The following is a 19,478-nucleotide window of genomic DNA, read 5'->3' as shown; positions in this document are numbered from 1 at the left end:
AAGATCTGAGGCTGAAGACCCTGGTCAGCTACTGCGAGCTGTGGCGTCTCTGGCTGGCCGACATCTACATTCATGAGGGATATTGCAAACTGTGATGGTCCCATCTCTGCCAAAGTTTCAAAAGCTTTCAGGTTTTCTTTCTGCATTTCTAGAAGCCAAATGTTTTGAGCCTCTGGCTTAGAGCAGGGTCATTGACACCTTTGAGGGCTGCTAGGTTTCATGGCAGGAAACCTGGCTGACATCCCAAACTTGTGGCTGGAGTTGATGTTCTTGGGCCCTATAGGCAGCCTGCCACGGGGCTTAGAGTCTAGCCGTGATTAAAACAGGGACTTGGCTCCAGTTCTTTCTCCAGTATGGTTGGTTGCACCAGTTTGGAGCTTGAAACCAAGGCATAAATCTGTAAGGTTAAAACTAGGAAATGTGAAATGATGCTTTCCAACAACAACAAAAATGTCCAGAAGTTTATAGTCTCTTCTAATGTATAAAATGGTATGGTTTTCCTGGGGAATTCTCCCTGGGAAGGACTGGCTCATTTGTACTTAAGACTGGCCAGTCTGAGTGCTTAGACAAATGGGTGAGTGCACACCTAGATTGATCACTTTTTCCAAAGGTATATTCTAGAGGGTCTTTAAACTTGAAGTCTGCCAAAACTGGAATAGGGCATTGCGTATGCTGTTTCCTCTATCTCTTTACTCCTCATTAATTTAGGCAGCAGCCTGCACTACTGCTGTGAAACAAAGCTGCTAACCAGCTGAGGCACCTCTGGTTTGATCTGCAGTGGGCACTTGTCTTTTAGATTTGTTTTTTAATAGACTTCCAGTTTCTCACGTTCCTGCCACTTGTGTCCCTTACTCCCTCTTTTCCTTGAACCTTTGCTAAAGCGCTTTGCAATGCCGTGGCCATTTCTTGCCACCCCCATCACAAAGGGCTGTGCTGTTCTGTTTGTGCTTATAATGTACCCAGATGGTGAATAGAATGAGTGACCACCAAGCTCATTTTCACTTGTGGGGTCAGACCTTTCTCGGCTAAATAACACAAGTGTTCCCAGCTGCTGTGCAGCTGCAGGGAGTCTGCTTTCCTTCACAAGCATTAAAAACCCTTTAATCAGTGTTTGTTGTTTGTCAGCAGTGGTGTTGAGGTGTGGAGAAAAAGAACAGATATGCTTTGTTGGCAAAGTTAACTTTATTTTGACCTCTTATCTTTCCATTTTCTTTTCAAGTCTGAAGAAGCAGAAAGTAGTTTGGGAAGTGGTTTCTGCAAGCACCTGTGTAAATGTATTTGCTAAAGGAGGAGGTTTGTGTCCTCATACAGATACAGCATTTGACATAAAACGATGCTCTGAGAACTACAGTAAACTCTTTAGAGCAGGGACTCTTAAACTGATTGGTGTTGGAATGGTGCAGGATCCTTTAATGTAAGCAAATACTGTGCAAATAGAAGTATTGTTGTCTAATTCTAATGTTACTTATGCTAATTTTAGTATAGAGTCTATGTTTAACAAATACCATTTAAATACGGTCAACTACAATGTTTTCCTGGAAAATAGATTCTTTCAGCTAGTTTTTGTGGGTTTAGTCATTGCTCTTTGTTTTGTTTTTGCTTCTGCTTCTAATAGTTCTTCTCCCTTGGAGGGGAAGGGAGGGGAGAAAGGGACTGATAAGCCCAGTGATGCCCTCTCCAGTCCCATTTGGTTTGGATGTCATCTGTTCTGAAGGAAATGAGAACCACAGGTATTGAGAAGAGGCTTCAAGAAATCTCAGAGCTAAGATAATGATTTCCCTATTCTTTCTGGGCGAGGCTTTGGAATGGCTGGTGCTGCACGTTTTGTTTTTTGGTTTGTTTTTTTTTTGTTGTTTTTTGTTTTTTTTTTTGCAGAGTTACTTTTTACCTGAGTGCAGAACTGCTCACATGGTGTGTGTGTGTGTGTGTACTGCACCCAGCACACCTCCACATGTGCTGATCATCCTGTTGTTTGCAAAGCCTGTTTGTGTGGGAGCCCCGAGGCTGTTAGGACTTTGATTCTGGCTTCAAGAGTTATAGGACATGCTACGTGAAAAGTGCAGTGCCTGATCTCCTCTCTGAAGGGAGTAGAGATTTGTGGGGCTGCTGTAGTGATGCTGGTGGGGTTGGTGCCCTTGTGGGCACTATGTCTGCCTTGCTCGCTGCCCTCCCTGTCTCGGCGATGCCTCCTGCCACAGCCAAGGGCTTTCTGTGAGCTGCGTTCTGCTTACTCGGAGCGGGGAGGAAGGGCTGGGAACAAGGAACTTGTGAATTGTAGTCCTAGCTGTGACAGTGATAGATTTGAGTGCTCTCCCATTTGTTCCCCGCCCCAGGTGGGCACACATATTTCAGCATTCATCCAGCGTCTTTTCTGCTGTAGGTTGCTGAGGCTGCTAACAAAGGAGCATTCTTGGAGAGGCAAAATGCTGGAAAGAAAACATCCTGTTTTGGCTGGGAGGGGATGAGCACTCAAGATAACTGGTACCTTCAGTATTTGTGGATGGGCTGTGTTGATGATTGCGTGTGTAACGTGAGCAGCTCTAGAAATGGTGAATAAAGAGTCGCCATTTTGTTACCTGAAAGCTGCCAAGCAGAGGCGAGGGCTCCCAGCCATGGTGGAGCAGGTGTCCTGACAGGGGTGGGTTTGAGCCCTTCAGCAGTGCCTGCAGGGGATGCAGCCTTGCTGGCAGTTTTAGCTGCTCATGTGGACCCTGATCAGACAGGCACGATCCTGGATCCTTCTGGAAGTTAATGCAAACTTTACTATTAAAATCTAGTTGAACAGAACAAGCACCATCTTGTGCAGCTACGTAAACCGTAAACTTTTTTGGCAAGGCACGTGTGGCATCTTCAGTGCCTGGAAAGCACCTAACATGCTGTGTGGGCTCCCTGCTGTAATCCAAATTACAAATGCTAAAAAGGCTTTGATATATATATAAATATATATATATTTTAGGTGGTTCTTGGCTTCGTTTGGGTAGGCAAGAACTTCATAGAGACTGCATTGGGGCACTCTGCATGTTTCCTCAGGCCCTCGCAATTAATCAATGTCAAGCTGTTCCTTCCCATCCCTATGTGAAGAGGCACCCGTGGAAAGCTGTTCCATAGCCCTAGTTTCAGCTCATTTGTATTGGCTGCCTGAGAGGGGTTTTGTACTCCTCATCCATGCCCTCTCTGGGAGCAGGAGCACTCCTGTCCCATAAAGCCCTCAGGCAAGTATTGTGGTACAGGCAGCAGGAGGCTTAGGTGAGTTTTCAATATGTTTGTGATATGGTTTGATGGTGGAGACTAATGTTCTGTGTTTTGTGCTCCTCTGGATAGCTCTGGTACTTGGAACTCAGTTTCTGACACAAAGAGTTTGCAAAAGTGGCTTTGTGCTGGTAGCTCAAGCCCTCAGAGTCATGACAAATGACAAACATGTCCATCCTTCTGAAGCAGAGTGGCTTCTGTGTTTAAGTGAATGCTTAACCACTGCATTGGTACCTTGCTATGCTGTCAGGCCCTTCTGCTTTTAAAGTCTGTTTACATAAACAGCTGAAAAGCCTTGTAAGTCTTCCACAGTCTCTGACATTACATACTGGGAGGATGCTTCAGCATCTGGTCAGATCACCAGTCTGCTGCCTGTTGGTGTATGTTTACAGGCACTGGGGATCTTTGCACCTCAGGAGCTACAAAAAGACATGGCTGTACCGGAGTAATTCCAAACTAACTTCTGGTAGACAAGAACTGGGCAAAAATCTGCTCCGGTTTTACAGTGTTTTTATAGTCTAGTCCAGGTCTCTATAAACCATTTAAAATTGCCTTCAGGTTTAAATTTTCCAGTTTCCCATTTGGAACAGGTGTTGCCAGGTTAGAGAAAGCATTGCAGAAAGGGAACAAAAACATTTAAAAAAAATACTTTGCTGTTACAAATTTTGGCAAATCTCTGACAGACGAGAACTGAAATAAATAAATAAATGTTTGCCCCACCCAAGTTAAAACAAGTGCAGACCTTGCTTACTTTTCTCAGCTGTCAGATTTTAAGAGGGTTCTTAGTAACGCATGAGTCTTCAAAAGACCCGGCAGTATGGAGCTAATATGTTTTCATATGAAAATATTCAGTTTCTCAATTGTTTTTCATCTTGCTTAATTGGGAGGGGGAATGAGAGCAAAGATTTTTTTATTTTTATTATTTTTTTTTAATGTCAAAAAACAAATTTCTGAGATGCACATTGCTGGAGTGGTTAAAAACCAGCCTAAAAGGCTTCAGGCAATGTTTTTTCAGCAGCTTTAACCTCAAAGCGTGGAGCAGACAGCTTTGTAGGCAACTGTAACACCAAGGTGATTATGGTAGTGACTCACACTTCCCTGTAAGGCATCCAGCTATCAACACACTTGGAGAGCGTGGCTTTGTGCATGCAAGCAGGGTGTCAGTCAGTGCCCACTTGCCAGCCAGCTCCAAACTGCAGAGCTCTTAAGTGCTTTGACAGCGTGCTGGGATCGTGGTTTGTCAGAGAGCAGCTCTGGTTCCCTCAGGCTCGAGAGAGGTTTTAGAGATAGAGCTTAGGAAAGGGAAGTGCAAGACAGGTTTAACTTCCCATCCGTTTTCCTTGCTTAATCCTTATGGCACTCATTTAAAGTCTGCTGAAATCTTCCTGTGAGCTGATAGTTGGGTTTGGGTAGGAATTAAGGATCTGACTAATCTCACCACTAAGTGAGGCAGTGAAAAGGGCTGCTACTATGCTGTCCTAATGAAACGCTAGGCCAGTGATAACGGAAAGACAATAATGAAGGTCCTTGGGAAGGTAGCATGAATTTGGGAAAGAAACCTGGTATTTCTGCAGGCTGGTTGGAGTGCAGCTGGGTGTATAATGGTAACCCATCACCAGATGTTGGGCTTTGCAGGGAATAAGCGGATAGAAGGGGAGGGCTTGTCCTTATGTGCATTGTGGCTTTCACTGTCTCCAAAGTATAAGGCAGAAACTAGGCTGTGACTTCAGAGAAGGGAAACAGCAGTGATGTCATGTGGAGGACATCGGGGCGAGTACTTGGGATGTTGGGATTTCTGTGCTGAGAGACTGATGAGAAAGGAGTGCCATGTGCATGTAGAAAAATAGGTTGTGTCTGCACTACATGCTTGGAAAGAAGAGGCATTCAGAAAGAAGGCAAATTCAAATTTTCTGATGGAAAGTAGTTTTTCGTGTAGGGTGCACTTAGACTGTCAGCTGGTGACACTGGGAAGCAGCAAAATGTGGCTTTGTGAGTGCGCAGGTTTGTGCTGCTGCAGGTGGTATTTACCAATGATATAAGTAATGCTTTAATAAACAAATAACTGGTGATGTAAAGCTGGCCACATCCGTGGTTCACCCACAAGGGCCAATCTTGATAGGTTGTTTGGGTTTCTCCATACTTAGTGATGAGTTTCTTGCACCTCTGACTAAAGTTGTCTCGTACCAGATGCTGTTTGTGTCAGGGCACTGGGCAAACTGGGCTGATGTGACTCAGTATTGCCCTTCCCGTGTGGGTTTTGTTTGGCTTTGCACATCTTGTGTTTTCAGAGGTGAGGCAGAGTGAGTAATGTTTCCCTTCTATTAAAGAAAATGGAATGGCAAAGACCCTTAAAAAAAAAAAAAAAGTATTTGTTTCATTTTAAGTCCCCTTCAGGGAAAGTCAGCTTTGGTAGGCAGCTTAAATTGCATTATAGACTATATTGCTATTGTCAGAAAAACAAAGTGTGCGGTGCTGTGTTTTGGGAAGCAAACAAAACTCATTTATTCCTCCAACTCTCCCTCACTTTTTTTTTTTTTTTTCTCATTCTCTTCAGTTTTTAATAAGCGACCGTGACAGAGACCCTCAGTGTAATCTGCATTGCTCCAGGTCCCAGTCCAAACCACTCTGTGCCTCCGATGGCAGAACATATGAGTCTATGTGTGACTACCAGAGAGCCAAGTGCCGGGAGCCAAGCCTGAGTGTGACACATCGCGGCCGGTGTAAAGGTAGGTGGATTTCAAACCACTTTGAGGGGGGAAAATGGCAGTCCTACCTGCTCAGAGACTACTTGCTTGAGTTTGTTACCATGCACTGAGAGTAAACTGATTGAAATAATGCATCAATGTGAGCACAGGTATCTGAATCTGTATGTAGGATGTATGTGGCAGGGGTAAGAACTAATGGAATTATCAATGAAAGAAGTCAAAGGAGCCAGACACACCTCAGAAGAAGGCCCCAGATGTGTGTCCGTGGAGCAGAATGAGCTGACTCATGGAAATGCAATATCAGATCCCGAAAGAGAAGATTTTTCTTGCTACTGCACCAGAGAGAATATGCAATACCTTTGGGTATGAGGAGTGTGGAGTGAGGAAGAATTGACTCGGGGGCAGATGGCACAGATGTTTTTAGCAATTGGTTAAAGTGACAGGAGAAATTCATTAGAATCCCTGTGGAAGAAGAAATAGGCATATGTTTAAGACTGACTTATTTAGGAAAGCTTTTTTTCCTGTTATAAAAACGTATTTTAAAGTACTGTCAGAATTGCTTGCTCTAAACTGGAAATCTCTTTTCAATGTATTGACAAGCTTTATAGTTTAGGTGAATTGTCAGCATGACCTCGAGTAGTGCTGTCATTTAAATGGTTGAAAAAGGCTCACTTCTATGACTTTTCTTAGCACTGCTGGGTTGTATTATGGCAGCTTCTCTCCTACAGCAGAGTGGCTTAATAAAGAGAAAAGAAAACCCCAGTTCCACGCTGAAATTGGCAGATAAACTGGCACTGTTCAGTCATTTAAAACGTAAGATCTGTAATGTGGTACAGCTGTGTGCAAAAGTGTCTGTTTCTGGAAATGACGAAAATGCTGATTGCAAAACTGTACAGTCTATCATGATGCAAGGACTCCCAGGGAAATAACTAAGTTTGTTCTGTTAAGCAGAGGTGAAGTATACTTTTCCTTTTTGCACATTCAGACAATTGAAATGTTTAGCTGAAACTGCTTGTATTCTCCTTTCCCTTTTCCCATTATCCCATTTCACTTCCCAGCCACCTAATAATGTGATAGTGTTTGACAACTGCACGTCTTACTTTTAACCCACTGTCTAACACTCCAGTGAATCTCTGGGAAGTAGAAATAATCTTTTGACTATTATATTTAATTTTGCTGGTGCTGCTACGGAACAGTACCTTATTCTTTTAGTCACAGTGGGAGTATGGCCTCTGCTCATGCATGGAGATCATTGTTCTTGCAAATGCAGACAGCTGCACAACAGGTGTGCCTAACTACAGGTCTGTATCTTGTATTCTCAATAAGAGAATAGCACCAGTAGTTCTTGAGCACATTCTACTGTTGTTAGTGGAACACTGTTTGTACTGAATAGCCTTTGTTCCTTCTGCATGACAAAGGTATTCTGCAGGGGAACTCCTGTAGAACTAGAGGGGATCTTGGAGAACATCCCAGTAGACACCCTATCCAAGACTTTTTTCTAGTGAAATTAGCAGTCTTGTGCTTCCTTCTCCAGGGAGGAAGTGGAAATCTGGTAAATAAAATAAGGTAAAGAAGAAGTGTATTGTCCTGGGCCTCAGAATACCTTATGTTTCCAACTTCATGTCCTGGTAACTTGAACTATACTGTTCTAAGGCATTCAGAATGGTTTCCATAGTGAGAACAGAACCTTTTGGAATCAGTTTCACTTTCTTCTCTATCAAGAAGCCTTTAAAGATGAAATCTTGTCATTCCTTTGGGAACTGTAACTTTTATTCAGTGAAATTCATCCAGTACTAAATCATCCTAACTCCTTTCCAACTCTTACAGACACACAAGTCGTGAAGGATTAAAAGTCAGGAGAAGCTTAAAATGATCAAACAGTGGCATCAATTTAACAAATAATGGTAATACTTGTTAAATGAGTCTTGTTGAGCTGTCAAAACTGTACAGTGATTTTTTGGGTATATTGTGTGTCTGTGTCTTAAGCACCTAAATTCAGTGTTAACTGGCAATTTGTAGGAAATTGTTTGCCCTGTTTAATTAAAAAAAGGAGTTGGGTTGTATTCTTAAGGTTTCCCTTTGGATTTATAGTGTTTGGTTTTGAAAAGTGATGGTACAGAGCTTGTTCTACAATCATAAGTCTCTGTGTAGGATGTGTATCTCACGTTACTGAATGGGAACTGTAACAGAAGTCTTCAGCCTGTATTCCTGGGAGACCTTGGTGAATGCAACTATGGCTAGTGTGCTAGAAAAGGAGATCTCAATGTGACTAGTGATGTGTTACTTGAAAGGTCCTTTTTCCTCTACCTACTGTTCCCATTAGGAGGGCAAAATAGTGTATTTCATCTTAGAACTTTCTTATTTCTATTGAAATGACAGAAAAAAAACAAGTTCCTCTTTCTCAAAATCTGGTAATTTCAGTCCTTTTTCACAGTTTGGAATGTTTTTAGCTGTGTTCTGAATAAGGTAGGGAGCAGCAGTGGTGTCTGGGTATCAAAGGTGCAGCAAAATATGTCGGCATGGGAGGACACAGGACTGCAGGACTTTAGAAATGAAATGGAAAACAATGGGGAGTGTGGAGAATGATTGACACCATGTGAGACAGATGAGTGCATTTTTGTAACTGGCTCAGCTCCCATTTTTGCCTATTTTGTGTAAAGACACGGATCATTGGCTGGAGAAAACGTATATGAATCTGCTGATTTCGGAATAGCTGGACCGTCTCGTGTCTGATGGGGGTCTGGCTTGTATGTGAGACAGTTACCTAATGCAGCTGTTAATAGTTCAAAAGCTGTTTGGATCAATTTTTGCCCCTTGGGCTTTTGATAAAAACAAAACTAAATAGCTAGATTTTTGTGGTTACGTAGTATAGATTTGCTGCTAGCATTCTGTAGATGCCCAAAGATGTTTTGCTTTGCATTGTTAGGATACCTTTAGTCTTCATACCATGATGTTGTGTGGTGTCAAAACTGCCTCTACCTGTTGAAGAGAGGATGCTGGAATTCTTGGGACCTATCCAGGACGGCACTGTGTATATTATGAGGGACATGGTGGTCTTGTTTGAATGAACTATTCATGGATAAGATCAGTCATGGTAACTAGCCAACTTCATTGCAAAATCCAAAATTATGTGCACCTGTAGTCTGCAGATTAGGCCCCAGATGTCAGATACATCACGTGTAGTTCAGTCTCCTGGTTGCCAGCTACCAGCCTGAGAATGAATTTTCTTTAAAAGGCAGATTTCAGAGCTGCAGTGAAACTGTCTTAACTTTGAAGGCATTTAAAGTAAAGTTATTAAACAGTTTGGCTTTTTGAAAAGTCATCCTGTTTGGTTTTTTTTTTTTCACCTTACTTATGGAAGAGGAGAAGGTCATCTTTAATCTATCTGGGATGTAAAACTAGAGTGCAGTAATGACGTTTTGTAAGCTTGGTATTTGATAATTCTGAGAACATTTTTAAGAAAAGAGAAGAAAAAGCATGTTTTATATTTGGGGTGAGCCATTTGGCAGCTACTTTTTAATGCTTGGCACCTATGTAATACTTTATGTTTTCTAATTAATAAAGCAAAAATAGCAAGGTGAAGTAATCCCACTGAAATCACATGTTGTTGCAAACATTACAAAAATACCAGCCTGTGGAGTGCAGGAGAGAAGGATTGACAGTCCTTTTTAAAAACAAAATGGGTAAATGTTGATATTAAAGGCACTGTTGTTACTGGAACTGAACTGTGAAACAACAAACAAAAAAAGATAGCTCCATATGTGCACCTCTTCTGCCTTGTGCAATAGAGATGATTATTCCAAGTCAGGACTTTAAGAGGTCTGGCACGACCCCTGGAAATCAATGAGGGAGGATGGGAGAAATAATTGGTGCTGAGTGTTTGTGAAGAGGAAAATATTTGACATCTTCTCTGTGCTTCTTCAGCAGCAATTTCTGAAATGGTGCCTCTTGAGCAAAAGGCTGAATTGTGAAAGAGGATGTTGCAACAGTGATGAGCTCTTAAAACTCTTTGTTGTAGTGGTGATGTGCTACACAATGCGATCAGCTGTGTGAAAGGAGAGTTTGCTCTGTAAAGATCTGTTAAAATTGCTAGGAAAGGTAGAGCCACTTCATTGTACCACGTTTATGCCATCTTCAACTTATGGTGAAGGTTTGGTTTTGTGTGCATCAGGTGAACTGAAAAAGGATTGGAGATGACTGTCCTCTACCTGGACTCCAAGCATGTTCATGCTAGAAGGGTACCACAAAAGGCTACCTTGTTCCTACCAACATGGTGAAGCATCCAGCTTCAGTTATGTAGGTGCTGCTGTGTATGAGGGTTAAGTACACCAGCACTGATGCAGATGCTATGTGGAAGTGCTTTACATTACTGTTTTGAAATAATGCCCTATGTTATGCCAAGCAAGATTAGACTCTTGGGCTTGAACAGGAGATCTGCAGGTGATGGTTAGGTATTCTGATTAACAGCAATGACAGTGTTTCTTTTCTAGCAGAAGTAACTAGCGTGTAGCTTGTAAACCTCTCCTCCAGTGGAGGTGTGCAAACAGAGTCTGACCATCTGTTCACTTTTGAATCCAAAATTTGAAATTCCAGCCTTGATATAACATCAAGGCTAACTTAATCAGCAAACAAACAAAATAAAACCTATTACTGCTTCTTGAAATTTGGTGTAAATTTAAGATAGTCTTTGTCATAATTTCAGTCTTTTTATGAGTTGGTCTTGGGTCCACCTGAGATCAAAAGCCTGCTTGCTGAGGGCATTGTGCGAACCATCCCTGAACAAATTACAGTGTAAACATGGGAGTTACATAGGATCAATGGGGATACAAGGTCACGGGGAAATGAGGTCTCTGTCTGTTGGACAATGGTAAAACTCATGCAGAACTTCTTGCTTTGTAACACAGTGCTTAAGCTACGGGTGTCAGTACTGAATAGTTTGCTGAAAATAATGATCTTTTTCCAAACAGAAAGGGTCTGATTTCCACAATTTCATAAGACTTCTAAATTACTTATTGAGGACTGTTAATGTGATGTGTTTAAAATGAAATTACGTAGACAGTGTTAGCAAACCTGAATCTTCGTCTCTTGAGTAGTCAGTTGTATGAAGTTCTCATCTTGAATGCTTCTTTTACACTGAAAATCTTTCAGTCTGTGTATTCCTGTGAAAAGGAAGGAGGTGCTGGTCCCTGTGTCAGTCCTGTAGAAGCAGATGTTTGCTGTTTTCCTCCTTTACAGACTGAACAGCAGTACTGTTAAACATTGTGCTTCTGAATGTAAACACAGAGTCAGTCTATATCTCTGTGGGACAGAATTCTCCTCTTTGACCCATCAGTCAGTCTTATCTGGGCCTACATTTTGTAAAGGTGCACTAGAGGTGGGAAGGGGTTAAGGTCATGCTGTATGCAGCCATCAGCTGAAATAAGTGCAGAACTGAATTCTTAACCCCTTCGAGCTCAGCTTTCAGAGCAACATTTCTTCTCGGTGGCAGAGTAGCTGGGATGAGGAGGTGTAATGCATACCTAGCTATAAGCTATGGGGCTAGAGGTAGAAGATGGGTTTTGGTAAACTGCAGGCAGTGACACATCTACCTTGTCTGAACAACATGAAGGTGAAAGCTTAGCTGGGTGATTGGTTATTTTGGCATCTAACTGGGAGAATTGCTCAGAGAACCTTTGCTGGGGCCATTCCTGCTTCCAGATTGTTCACTTCTCAGCCTAAATTATTTGGCTTATGCTCAGTTGCAGGCTGTTAACAGTAGAACAAACACAACTTCCTCCAGAAGTTGTGTGAAAGTTCCTTTCACTGTGTAAATATTGTGCATGAAAGAAGCCTCAAATGTGGAGGACCATAAATGCCATTGCCAAGAGGAATTAGGCAGCTCTTCATTAATTGTTTCAAAGTTTGACACTATAGATTTGTCTTTGGGAGTCATCACTAACTCCGTAGCTGCCTTTTTAACGTACAGGCAATGGCTGTTGATGCCTTTTTTTTCCCTTTTCTTCTCAGCTGTATTGTGCATCTGGTAGCTATGAAGAATCCAAATGTTTATTTGCAATCTAAATGGGGTTTGCTTCTTCTTTTTTTTTTTTTCTTTTTTGTAGATGCTGGCCAAAGCAAGTGTCGATTAGAGAGAGCTCAAGCACTGGAACAGGCAAAGAAGCCCCAGGAAGCAGTCTTCATCCCAGAATGCAATGAGGATGGGTCATTCACGCAGGTAAAGTTGTCATTGTCTTCCTTCATGCAGGCTCTTAGTGACTGCAAGGGATTTACTGTTAAGGTGTGAGCCAAGTGAAAATGGCAATGTGGGTACGCAGCCTGTTTACTAAGGTGACAGTGCTGAAAGCTGAGGACTTGTTTAACCAGTAGGAAACATTGATTCAGTCACCATCTGTACCTTAAGACACACACATATGTAATGGCATCTGTCTCCAGTGTAGCACAGAAGCAAATCTATGCTGGAAGTTGCACGGGAGTCCAAGTTTCCTCTGAAGATGAGCTGAAAAGTGCATTTTGACTCATGCAGAACAGGGTGAGCCAAGCTCACTCTGTCTCAGCATTGGAGTGGTCTACTGAGCCTCTTCCCTTTGTTTGGCACTTGCTATTGACAAACTCTTGCTTCTTATTCTTTGCATTACTGTGGCTTGAGGGTCTAGAAAAGAAGCGATGAGAATTGTTTAGGGTTTCTGATTCTTAAGTGGTTACTTGCTGGAACTAAGTGATGTGCTGGGTTAGTAGACTGTTTCATAATGTTGCTTCTCTTGAGAAGCAGTTATCCCAAGTAGGGATAGCAGGGGATGCTCACTGTTTGTTGGCCTTTAATTTTGGTATAAAATCAGTAGTCAATTTTGATCACTGAAAATCTTTCACAAGTAGTTCAACTGGGAGAGGTCCTGAAGGTTCCTGGAGGAGCTGGAATAGTTGTGGCAAAAGGTAAGCACTCTTGAAGGAAATTTGGAGAGGAAGAGTGGTCTGCAAATCATAAAATGGTTTGGGTTGGAAGGGACCTGAAGGATCATCTAGATACCCTGCACTAGATTGGATTGCTCAAACCCCTATCCAGCTTCACCTTGAATACTTCTAGAGATGGGCCGTTGCCAAGGTAGGGTAGAAATGTGCAGTGTTATTTGGCTCTGTTACCACTGGCGTGTTGAGTAATGTTCTAGTGCTGACTGAACTGGATGTTAAAAATGTTTCGCATGCTGTTCCCTGAAGGATAGGAGACATAAGATGTTTGCTCACTGTGGCAGATCTCAAAAACCCAAATTCTGCATCCTGGGTGGCTTTGTGAACTTGGATAAATCGCACAACATTTTCTTATAGCGTCTCTATGTCTAGCACTGTTCTAGATATCTTGTGTCTCTGAGAAATCCGAGGATTTGGTAGTAGTTGTTTGCAGAGTCTTTGGAAGGTTTAAAAAAAACAACAAAATAAAATCAATATTGGCTTCAAAAAGATGAGCAGCTCAGAAGGCTTTGGGGCTGGTTCAAACACTTTACAGTGCCTGGGGAAAAAGGAGAGGAAAGATTTGTGATAACCCATGAAAAGTCTGTATTCCCTCTCAGCCTTACCCTCCCATTATCTGTTGCGTGGGAGTGTTTTTTTTTGGTTGTTGGTTTTTTTGGTTGTTTTTTTTTTTTCATGGTGAAGTGGGGAAAGTTTTATCCATCATGCCAACTCTGCATACTTCTTTGGAGCAGCGTCATGTCAATGTGCAGCATGGAACATCTCAGGAAGATGGGAGTAAGAGATGTGGCTGCAGTTTCTTAAAATCTAACTCCAGCCTCAACCAACTGTTGAAATTGGATTTTGTGCAGAGTTGCTCAGGTTATGTTGGCACTGGAATGGAATACTTATAAAAACCTAGCGTAGCAGCCAACTCATTGTTGAACTTCATAGTTCAAGAAGAAAGGGGTAGGGAAAGCTGACTTGTCAGTGTTTGTCAGCTGTCCGTCAGCCTCTTGGAGATTAAAGTAGGGAGTGCAGGTGAATCTTAGTAAGTGAGAATGGGGGCAAAGTTGATAAGGCTTTATTTTAGACAGGCTTAGCTGGTAGTTGAGTGCTGGTATCTGGGCCGTGGAGCAGTTATTGGGCCTCTTTTCTGCACATTCCCTGGCTGGTGTGTTTTGCCAGTGTTCTCAGTGGAGGAGCAGCATGAAACTGCTTAGAAGAAGTTATATATTCTGATCTGATGGCCAAGTGATGTTTCACATTCTTCCTTTATTTAGTTCTATCTGCTGTGAACATGAAAATTCTTTTGTTTTACCTGGCATGCGGAGGAAAGCCCGTGATCCTTCTGCAACTGGCATTAACTGAAATTCATATCATTCCTTGGATCTTAACGCCCTGTGTTCCACATACCTCAGCAGCAAGCTTCATCGGTGGTATTGCAACATTTAAGGTCGTTGTCCCTGCCGAAGACGTGAATGAAAAACAATGGCCGAGGAAGCAAACTGGTTTCAATCTGCACTTGAGCCAAACATTTTAGCTTCTGCTTCAAATTAATTTAACTTGATTTTAAAAGCAGAATTTAAAAGTAGAATTTTGGTAAACAGTATAAACAGCTTTTACTTCCAGCTGCTCACAAATAGATCTGGTCTGTTGGAGGTTGTTTGGACACTGCATCTCTTTAGCAGAGAATTGGCACCCCCAGGTTCTGCTCTGCAGAAGAGCTGTGTAGGCTGGTTCTTCAAGTGCCCGAGGCTTTGCAGAAGTCAGATCTATGCTGTTATTAGTTTATTCTGGTTCAGTACCCCCTGAGTAGCTCCATCCAAACTCCAGAATCTCATCTGGGAAGGTTACACCAGAGTAGCATCTCTCAGTAATGTTTTAGGAGGAATATCCAGTAAGATCTCCAACTTTGGATCCCTGTCCCAACAAGAATTTAACCAGTTACACTCATTTCAGGGTATACCCTGTATTTGGAGTTGCTTGGGGAAGACTTTTCAACAATTTCATCCCTGTCATGTAACTTTTATTGCAAACATACTTAAGGTGAAAGAAAAATTTTGATGTGAGGGATAAAATATGCCTGAGTATACATAGAATATCAGATGTCTTGCTTGTTCCAGCACTTGCAGATCTTGAGCTGAGCCTCTTCTTTTAGATATATACACAGCATGTAGATGTTCGGGTCTTCAGACTTCAAAATATCTGATTTTGTTTCATTAATGAGTGGAAATGCATGAAATTCTTGTGGGAGAAAGTGACAGAAAGAGTGCAGGTTTGGAAACTGCTTTTGGTAGTGCTAACAGTATGTTCACAGAATATACTTGATCTCTACCAGATTGAGCCTGTTGACTTTGTTTCATCATCATCCTCTTTGACTAGAAACCAAATTGCTGTCATGCTGTACTATGAGTGTACACAGAAAACAGTGGTAAGTGAGGCTTTTTTGAGGCAGCTGATGTCTACACATTCTGGCTTCTTGAATTTCAAGCAGAACAAAGCTGATTGAGTTTGGGAGCTGGATCTACCACACTTTGGATGGGTCTTGGAGGCTCGGGAACCAGGGCATAGCTGCTCTGGTGTTCTGCTGCCTGCATTGTGTGCTGAATAGGGAGCAGCTGGCAGGGGTGACTTTGCTTGTCTTAGTTCCTCCTACTCTCCCGCAGAAGAACTGGCTCAAAGACCGAATGGTTAGACATAGTAATAGTGGTAGAAGGGAGAAGGGCAAAGACTTTGCTTTGGTTTATGTTCAAATGCTTTGAAGGTGTCCTGTGTGTCTTGTGCATACTCCTATAGACTCCTTTCAATAGCCTGCAAAATCTAGACTGAAAAGATATGTTGTCACCAGTTATATTGATGGGTGTTCAGTTTTTCTAGTCAGGGCTACTTATAGTGAATTTTGTGAAGGGGAGCAACCACCTGTTAATTCCTTATTTTTCATAATTTTACCTGTGCACCATGTCTGTTGCTTCCCTTATTTTAGGAGTCTGTGTATTGACAAGACCTTATTAAACCTTCCTTTTAGCACTGCTTGTACATATGAAAACGTAATGTGAATCTTTAATGTGGAAGAGGTGGTGGCATTGAAGGCACAGTAGAATGACTACATATATAGACAGACCTGGTGAATTACTCTGGGAAGTGCAGTAAGGCTACTTCTCCATGTTCCAGTCACTGTGTGAGGAATATTACGTATATAGCAAAAGCTCTCAGTGATTTACCGATAGTAACGTAAGCAGGCAGATAAAATTTGAGTTATTCAGATCACAAGGATGCTTGTTTGATAGGAGTAATTTGATTAATTGTACAAAACTGAGGTCATGTACTTTTGTGCAGAATTAGACATGGATAAAACCAGTTTCTGTTCCCAAGACTGGCTCTCTCCTTTTTGTTGTTATGCTGTATTTTGCATAAATGCCATTCCCTTTCCATGCTGCACTTAACCTGCTGTGATCTGTTCTTCGTAAACAACAGGCTCTATTGGGTAATCTGCGCACTTTCTTTTGCTGCCTAGTGCCATTGGGCTTGTTGCCATGGGCTGAGAGAGACTTGCATTCTTCATAGTTTTCCCCCAAGCAGTTTTTCTTTTAGAAAAGGTTGCTGATGTTTTAAAACAGAATCAGTTTCAGACAAATGAATATGGACAGGAATAATCTTAACTTTACTCTGAGGGTGTAGTCTTGTGTGGCTTTTTGTGATGTCTTGCTGTTTTGCCATCTCTTTCCACTGTTTAGCTTTGGTGTTTTTTTTTCTCTCAAGTCTGCCTGTGTGCGGCTGAGATATAAATATATTTATTTATGGCATTTCTTCAAGGAAGAACCAGCCTAGAGAGTAAAGGAAAAGATTTTTAAAGCACAAATGGGAAACCTTATGGAAAGTGACAGTATGAGATCATTCATCCTTCATATTCAGAGGTGCTTTTTGCTTCTGAAAGGATCGATGTGACTTTAGCTGGGGATTGCTCTCCTGCTAAAAGTGTTTTCTGTGCAGAGTGTGTCTGCTGGCTGTACTCTTGAGCGTGGCTGACACTCTTTTGCCACAAATCACTTTTCCCTAATTATATTCATAGTGAAATTACCGTGAAGCAACTGAACTGAACTGTGCATAGATGTGAGGAAAGGTGCTGCAGAAAGCCTTGGTGGGAATATGGGAATGTGTCTGCATAATGTCATTTGGGAAGAGCTAAATGTCAGCAGGGAACAGAAAAAGTGATGAGAACGGCTTAAGGGATTGAAATCCCAAAGAAGCTCAAATTTAAGTTGCAGGCTGATTGCCCCCTAAAACTCTCAGTAAAAGAAAGGCAGGCTTCTGACAGTAGTCAGCTGACGGCCTGGAAGAAAGGAGGATGCAGTCCAGGTCTAAGCAGTCCTGTGAGATATTTAAACCATAGCAGAGGAGGGGTAAGGATAAATAACCAGCCCCTTGATTCACCTTTGTCAAAAGGCTGAGAAGGGAGGATGTGGCTGGCTTGTTAGGTCTGGCTGTGAGTCTGATTCTGGCATTGCCACTGAGGTGCTGAAGAAACCCACAGACTGTTGGCTTTTTCTCTCAGGAATTAAGAGGCAGAGATGTCTGCTAGTGACCGTGGTTTTGATGTTTTCATATTGTAATGAACACAATGAAGGCAGGTGTTCATTCATGTAGTCAGTGGCTACTGTGGTAGCTGCTGTTTATTTTCACACATTGTGATGGCACAGGGGAATAAGAAGCTGCTGCCACACTCTTAATTTGGGCAGTGGCAGCAGAACAATTTTTGTTGGGCTTATCCCTGGAGTTTTTCATCATCTGCTTGAGACACAGCTAAGGTGACATATTTCACCCCAGCAATATGAAAGTGGTGCTGTCCCACATATTCAGGGATGCTGGTACTCGAAGGGCTTTAAACTGCAGTTCAATTTTTATTTATCTATTTATTTATGTGTAGCAGTTAGTGGGGAATCTGGAAGATCTCTGATCTGCGGATTTTATTTCTCTGCTTCCCACCTATGTAACTTTGTAACTTCAAATGTTTAGCTGTTGGACAGGTGGATGGCAGCTAGAGATGTATAGCTGTCTGTAATAGCCTTTGCTGCAGCACTAAGCACTCTGGAGCTTGGTTAGTCATTTTGTTTGTAGAACTGATAATGCCTTTTTCATGTGTCACAGCATAGTCAGCTTTAGAAGATTAATGGTGGAGGGGGGTGGGGGGTAAAAGAGGAGTCAAACTCTTAGAATAACCCAAATAAGAAACTCAGTAGCCAAAGATGAGATTTGTGCAGTAAACCTTTGTCATTTCTGCTCTTCTGACTGAAACAATAGTTAAAAATCTTGTTGCTGTAGGAGTAAGATTAGATTGAGGTAGAAAATTGTAATGTGAAACACAACTCGAGCCTAAGGTCATTGGGAACTCATTGAAAAAATGAAAAACAAAACAAAGCACAGCTGAATCTCCAAGGTTCCTTGCTGTTAGGAACTCTGGAACAATTAATACTTTACAATGTCTTATTTTGTCTATGCACAGTGCTTAGAAATGGTGCTGGATCAACTTATTGCCTTTACATTTTTCAGAGTTACAACAGGGCTGTATAATTGATGAAGACTAATTCCTGTTTTGTTGTTGTTTGTTTGTTTTCACGGCCTTTAAGCTGTAAAGTCTTTAGGACAGTATTCTTATGACATCTTAATGTGTTAAAACCTTTCCAGGTATCATCTCTTAACATCAAGTCATTCAGGATAGCCAAGTGAGGTGAATTTTTGAGGTTTATGAAGTATCTGGTTTTCATAGCTAGTTGTCTGTCTTTAGGAATGAAAAGATACAGGCTGGGCTTTCATGGCTCCATCTGACCATTGCAGGGAAGTCATTTTGTGTGGCAGTAAAATACATGATTGGTATGAAAATGCTGTCAGTTTGAGATTATTTTTTTTTAAATTTTTTTATCTTATTTTTTTATGATCTGATGAGAAAGGTGCTATGTGATACCAGTACAGAGAGGATCAGGTTTCATTTGAGTTATTCACAACATTCCTTTGCCTGTATCAGTGTAATATCCTTGAACTGCATAAACGATTGGTGTGGAATAGGTAACTTTTCAATGGAATAAGCTGCATAACACGCCTCTTAGTTGATGTGTCTATCCTAAGTCTGTCAGGAGACTTCTTGGACTTCTCTGCCATTGACTCAGTAATTTTCTGAAGATTTGACTGAAGGACTTTCAGTTCACTTGCATTTTTACAAAGTGCTGGCAGTATTAGGAGTTCCAGAAGAGATGATGCTCTCACATTTTTATGTTTAAAAAGGTCAGAAATGTTTGTAAAAACCCAGTAATGTTCATTGTACCTGTGCTTGGAAACACTTGAGTCCAGATGTCCAATTCTGAAAAAGTGATCCAAAATGCAGATACTTCTCTAATATAAAATGCAATGATCTTGGTCTTTTTTTACTATTAGGGCTCAGATGTAAAGCCAGCATCTTGTGCTGTTGGGAATGCAATAATGTGCGTAAGGTCAGCAAAGATAAACACTGAACATGGAAATCCCAAGCATTTCTATTCCATGTATATTAAATATGCCATTGATTATACCAAGCAATAAGAAATACTG

The 19,478-nt window shown here is 41.6% G+C and overlaps 1 protein-coding gene across 7 annotated transcripts in view; it reads left to right on the top strand.

Moving 5' to 3' along the window:
- Nucleotides 1-19,478, top strand: part of SMOC1 (SPARC related modular calcium binding 1) — a 153,944-nt gene that overhangs the window by 67,496 nt on the left and 66,970 nt on the right. For all 7 annotated transcript variants that reach the window (XM_085548960.1, XM_085548959.1, XM_085548957.1 and 4 more), the window contains exons 2-3: nt 5,804-5,975; nt 12,056-12,168. In XM_085548960.1, the coding sequence (XP_085405086.1) occupies nt 5,906-5,975; nt 12,056-12,168 (183 nt within the window). In that variant the 5' untranslated portion in view covers nt 5,804-5,905. The remainder of the gene's footprint in view (nt 1-5,803; nt 5,976-12,055; nt 12,169-19,478) is intronic.

Source organism: Coturnix japonica, chromosome 5, assembly GCF_054131305.1.
Source record: "Coturnix japonica strain WE chromosome 5, WE-NBRP24, whole genome shotgun sequence".
In the NCBI taxonomy this organism is placed as follows: domain Eukaryota; kingdom Metazoa; phylum Chordata; class Aves; order Galliformes; family Phasianidae; genus Coturnix; species Coturnix japonica.
Note: the sequence above shows the minus strand (reverse complement) of the source record. Positions and strands in the feature narration are given on the sequence as shown.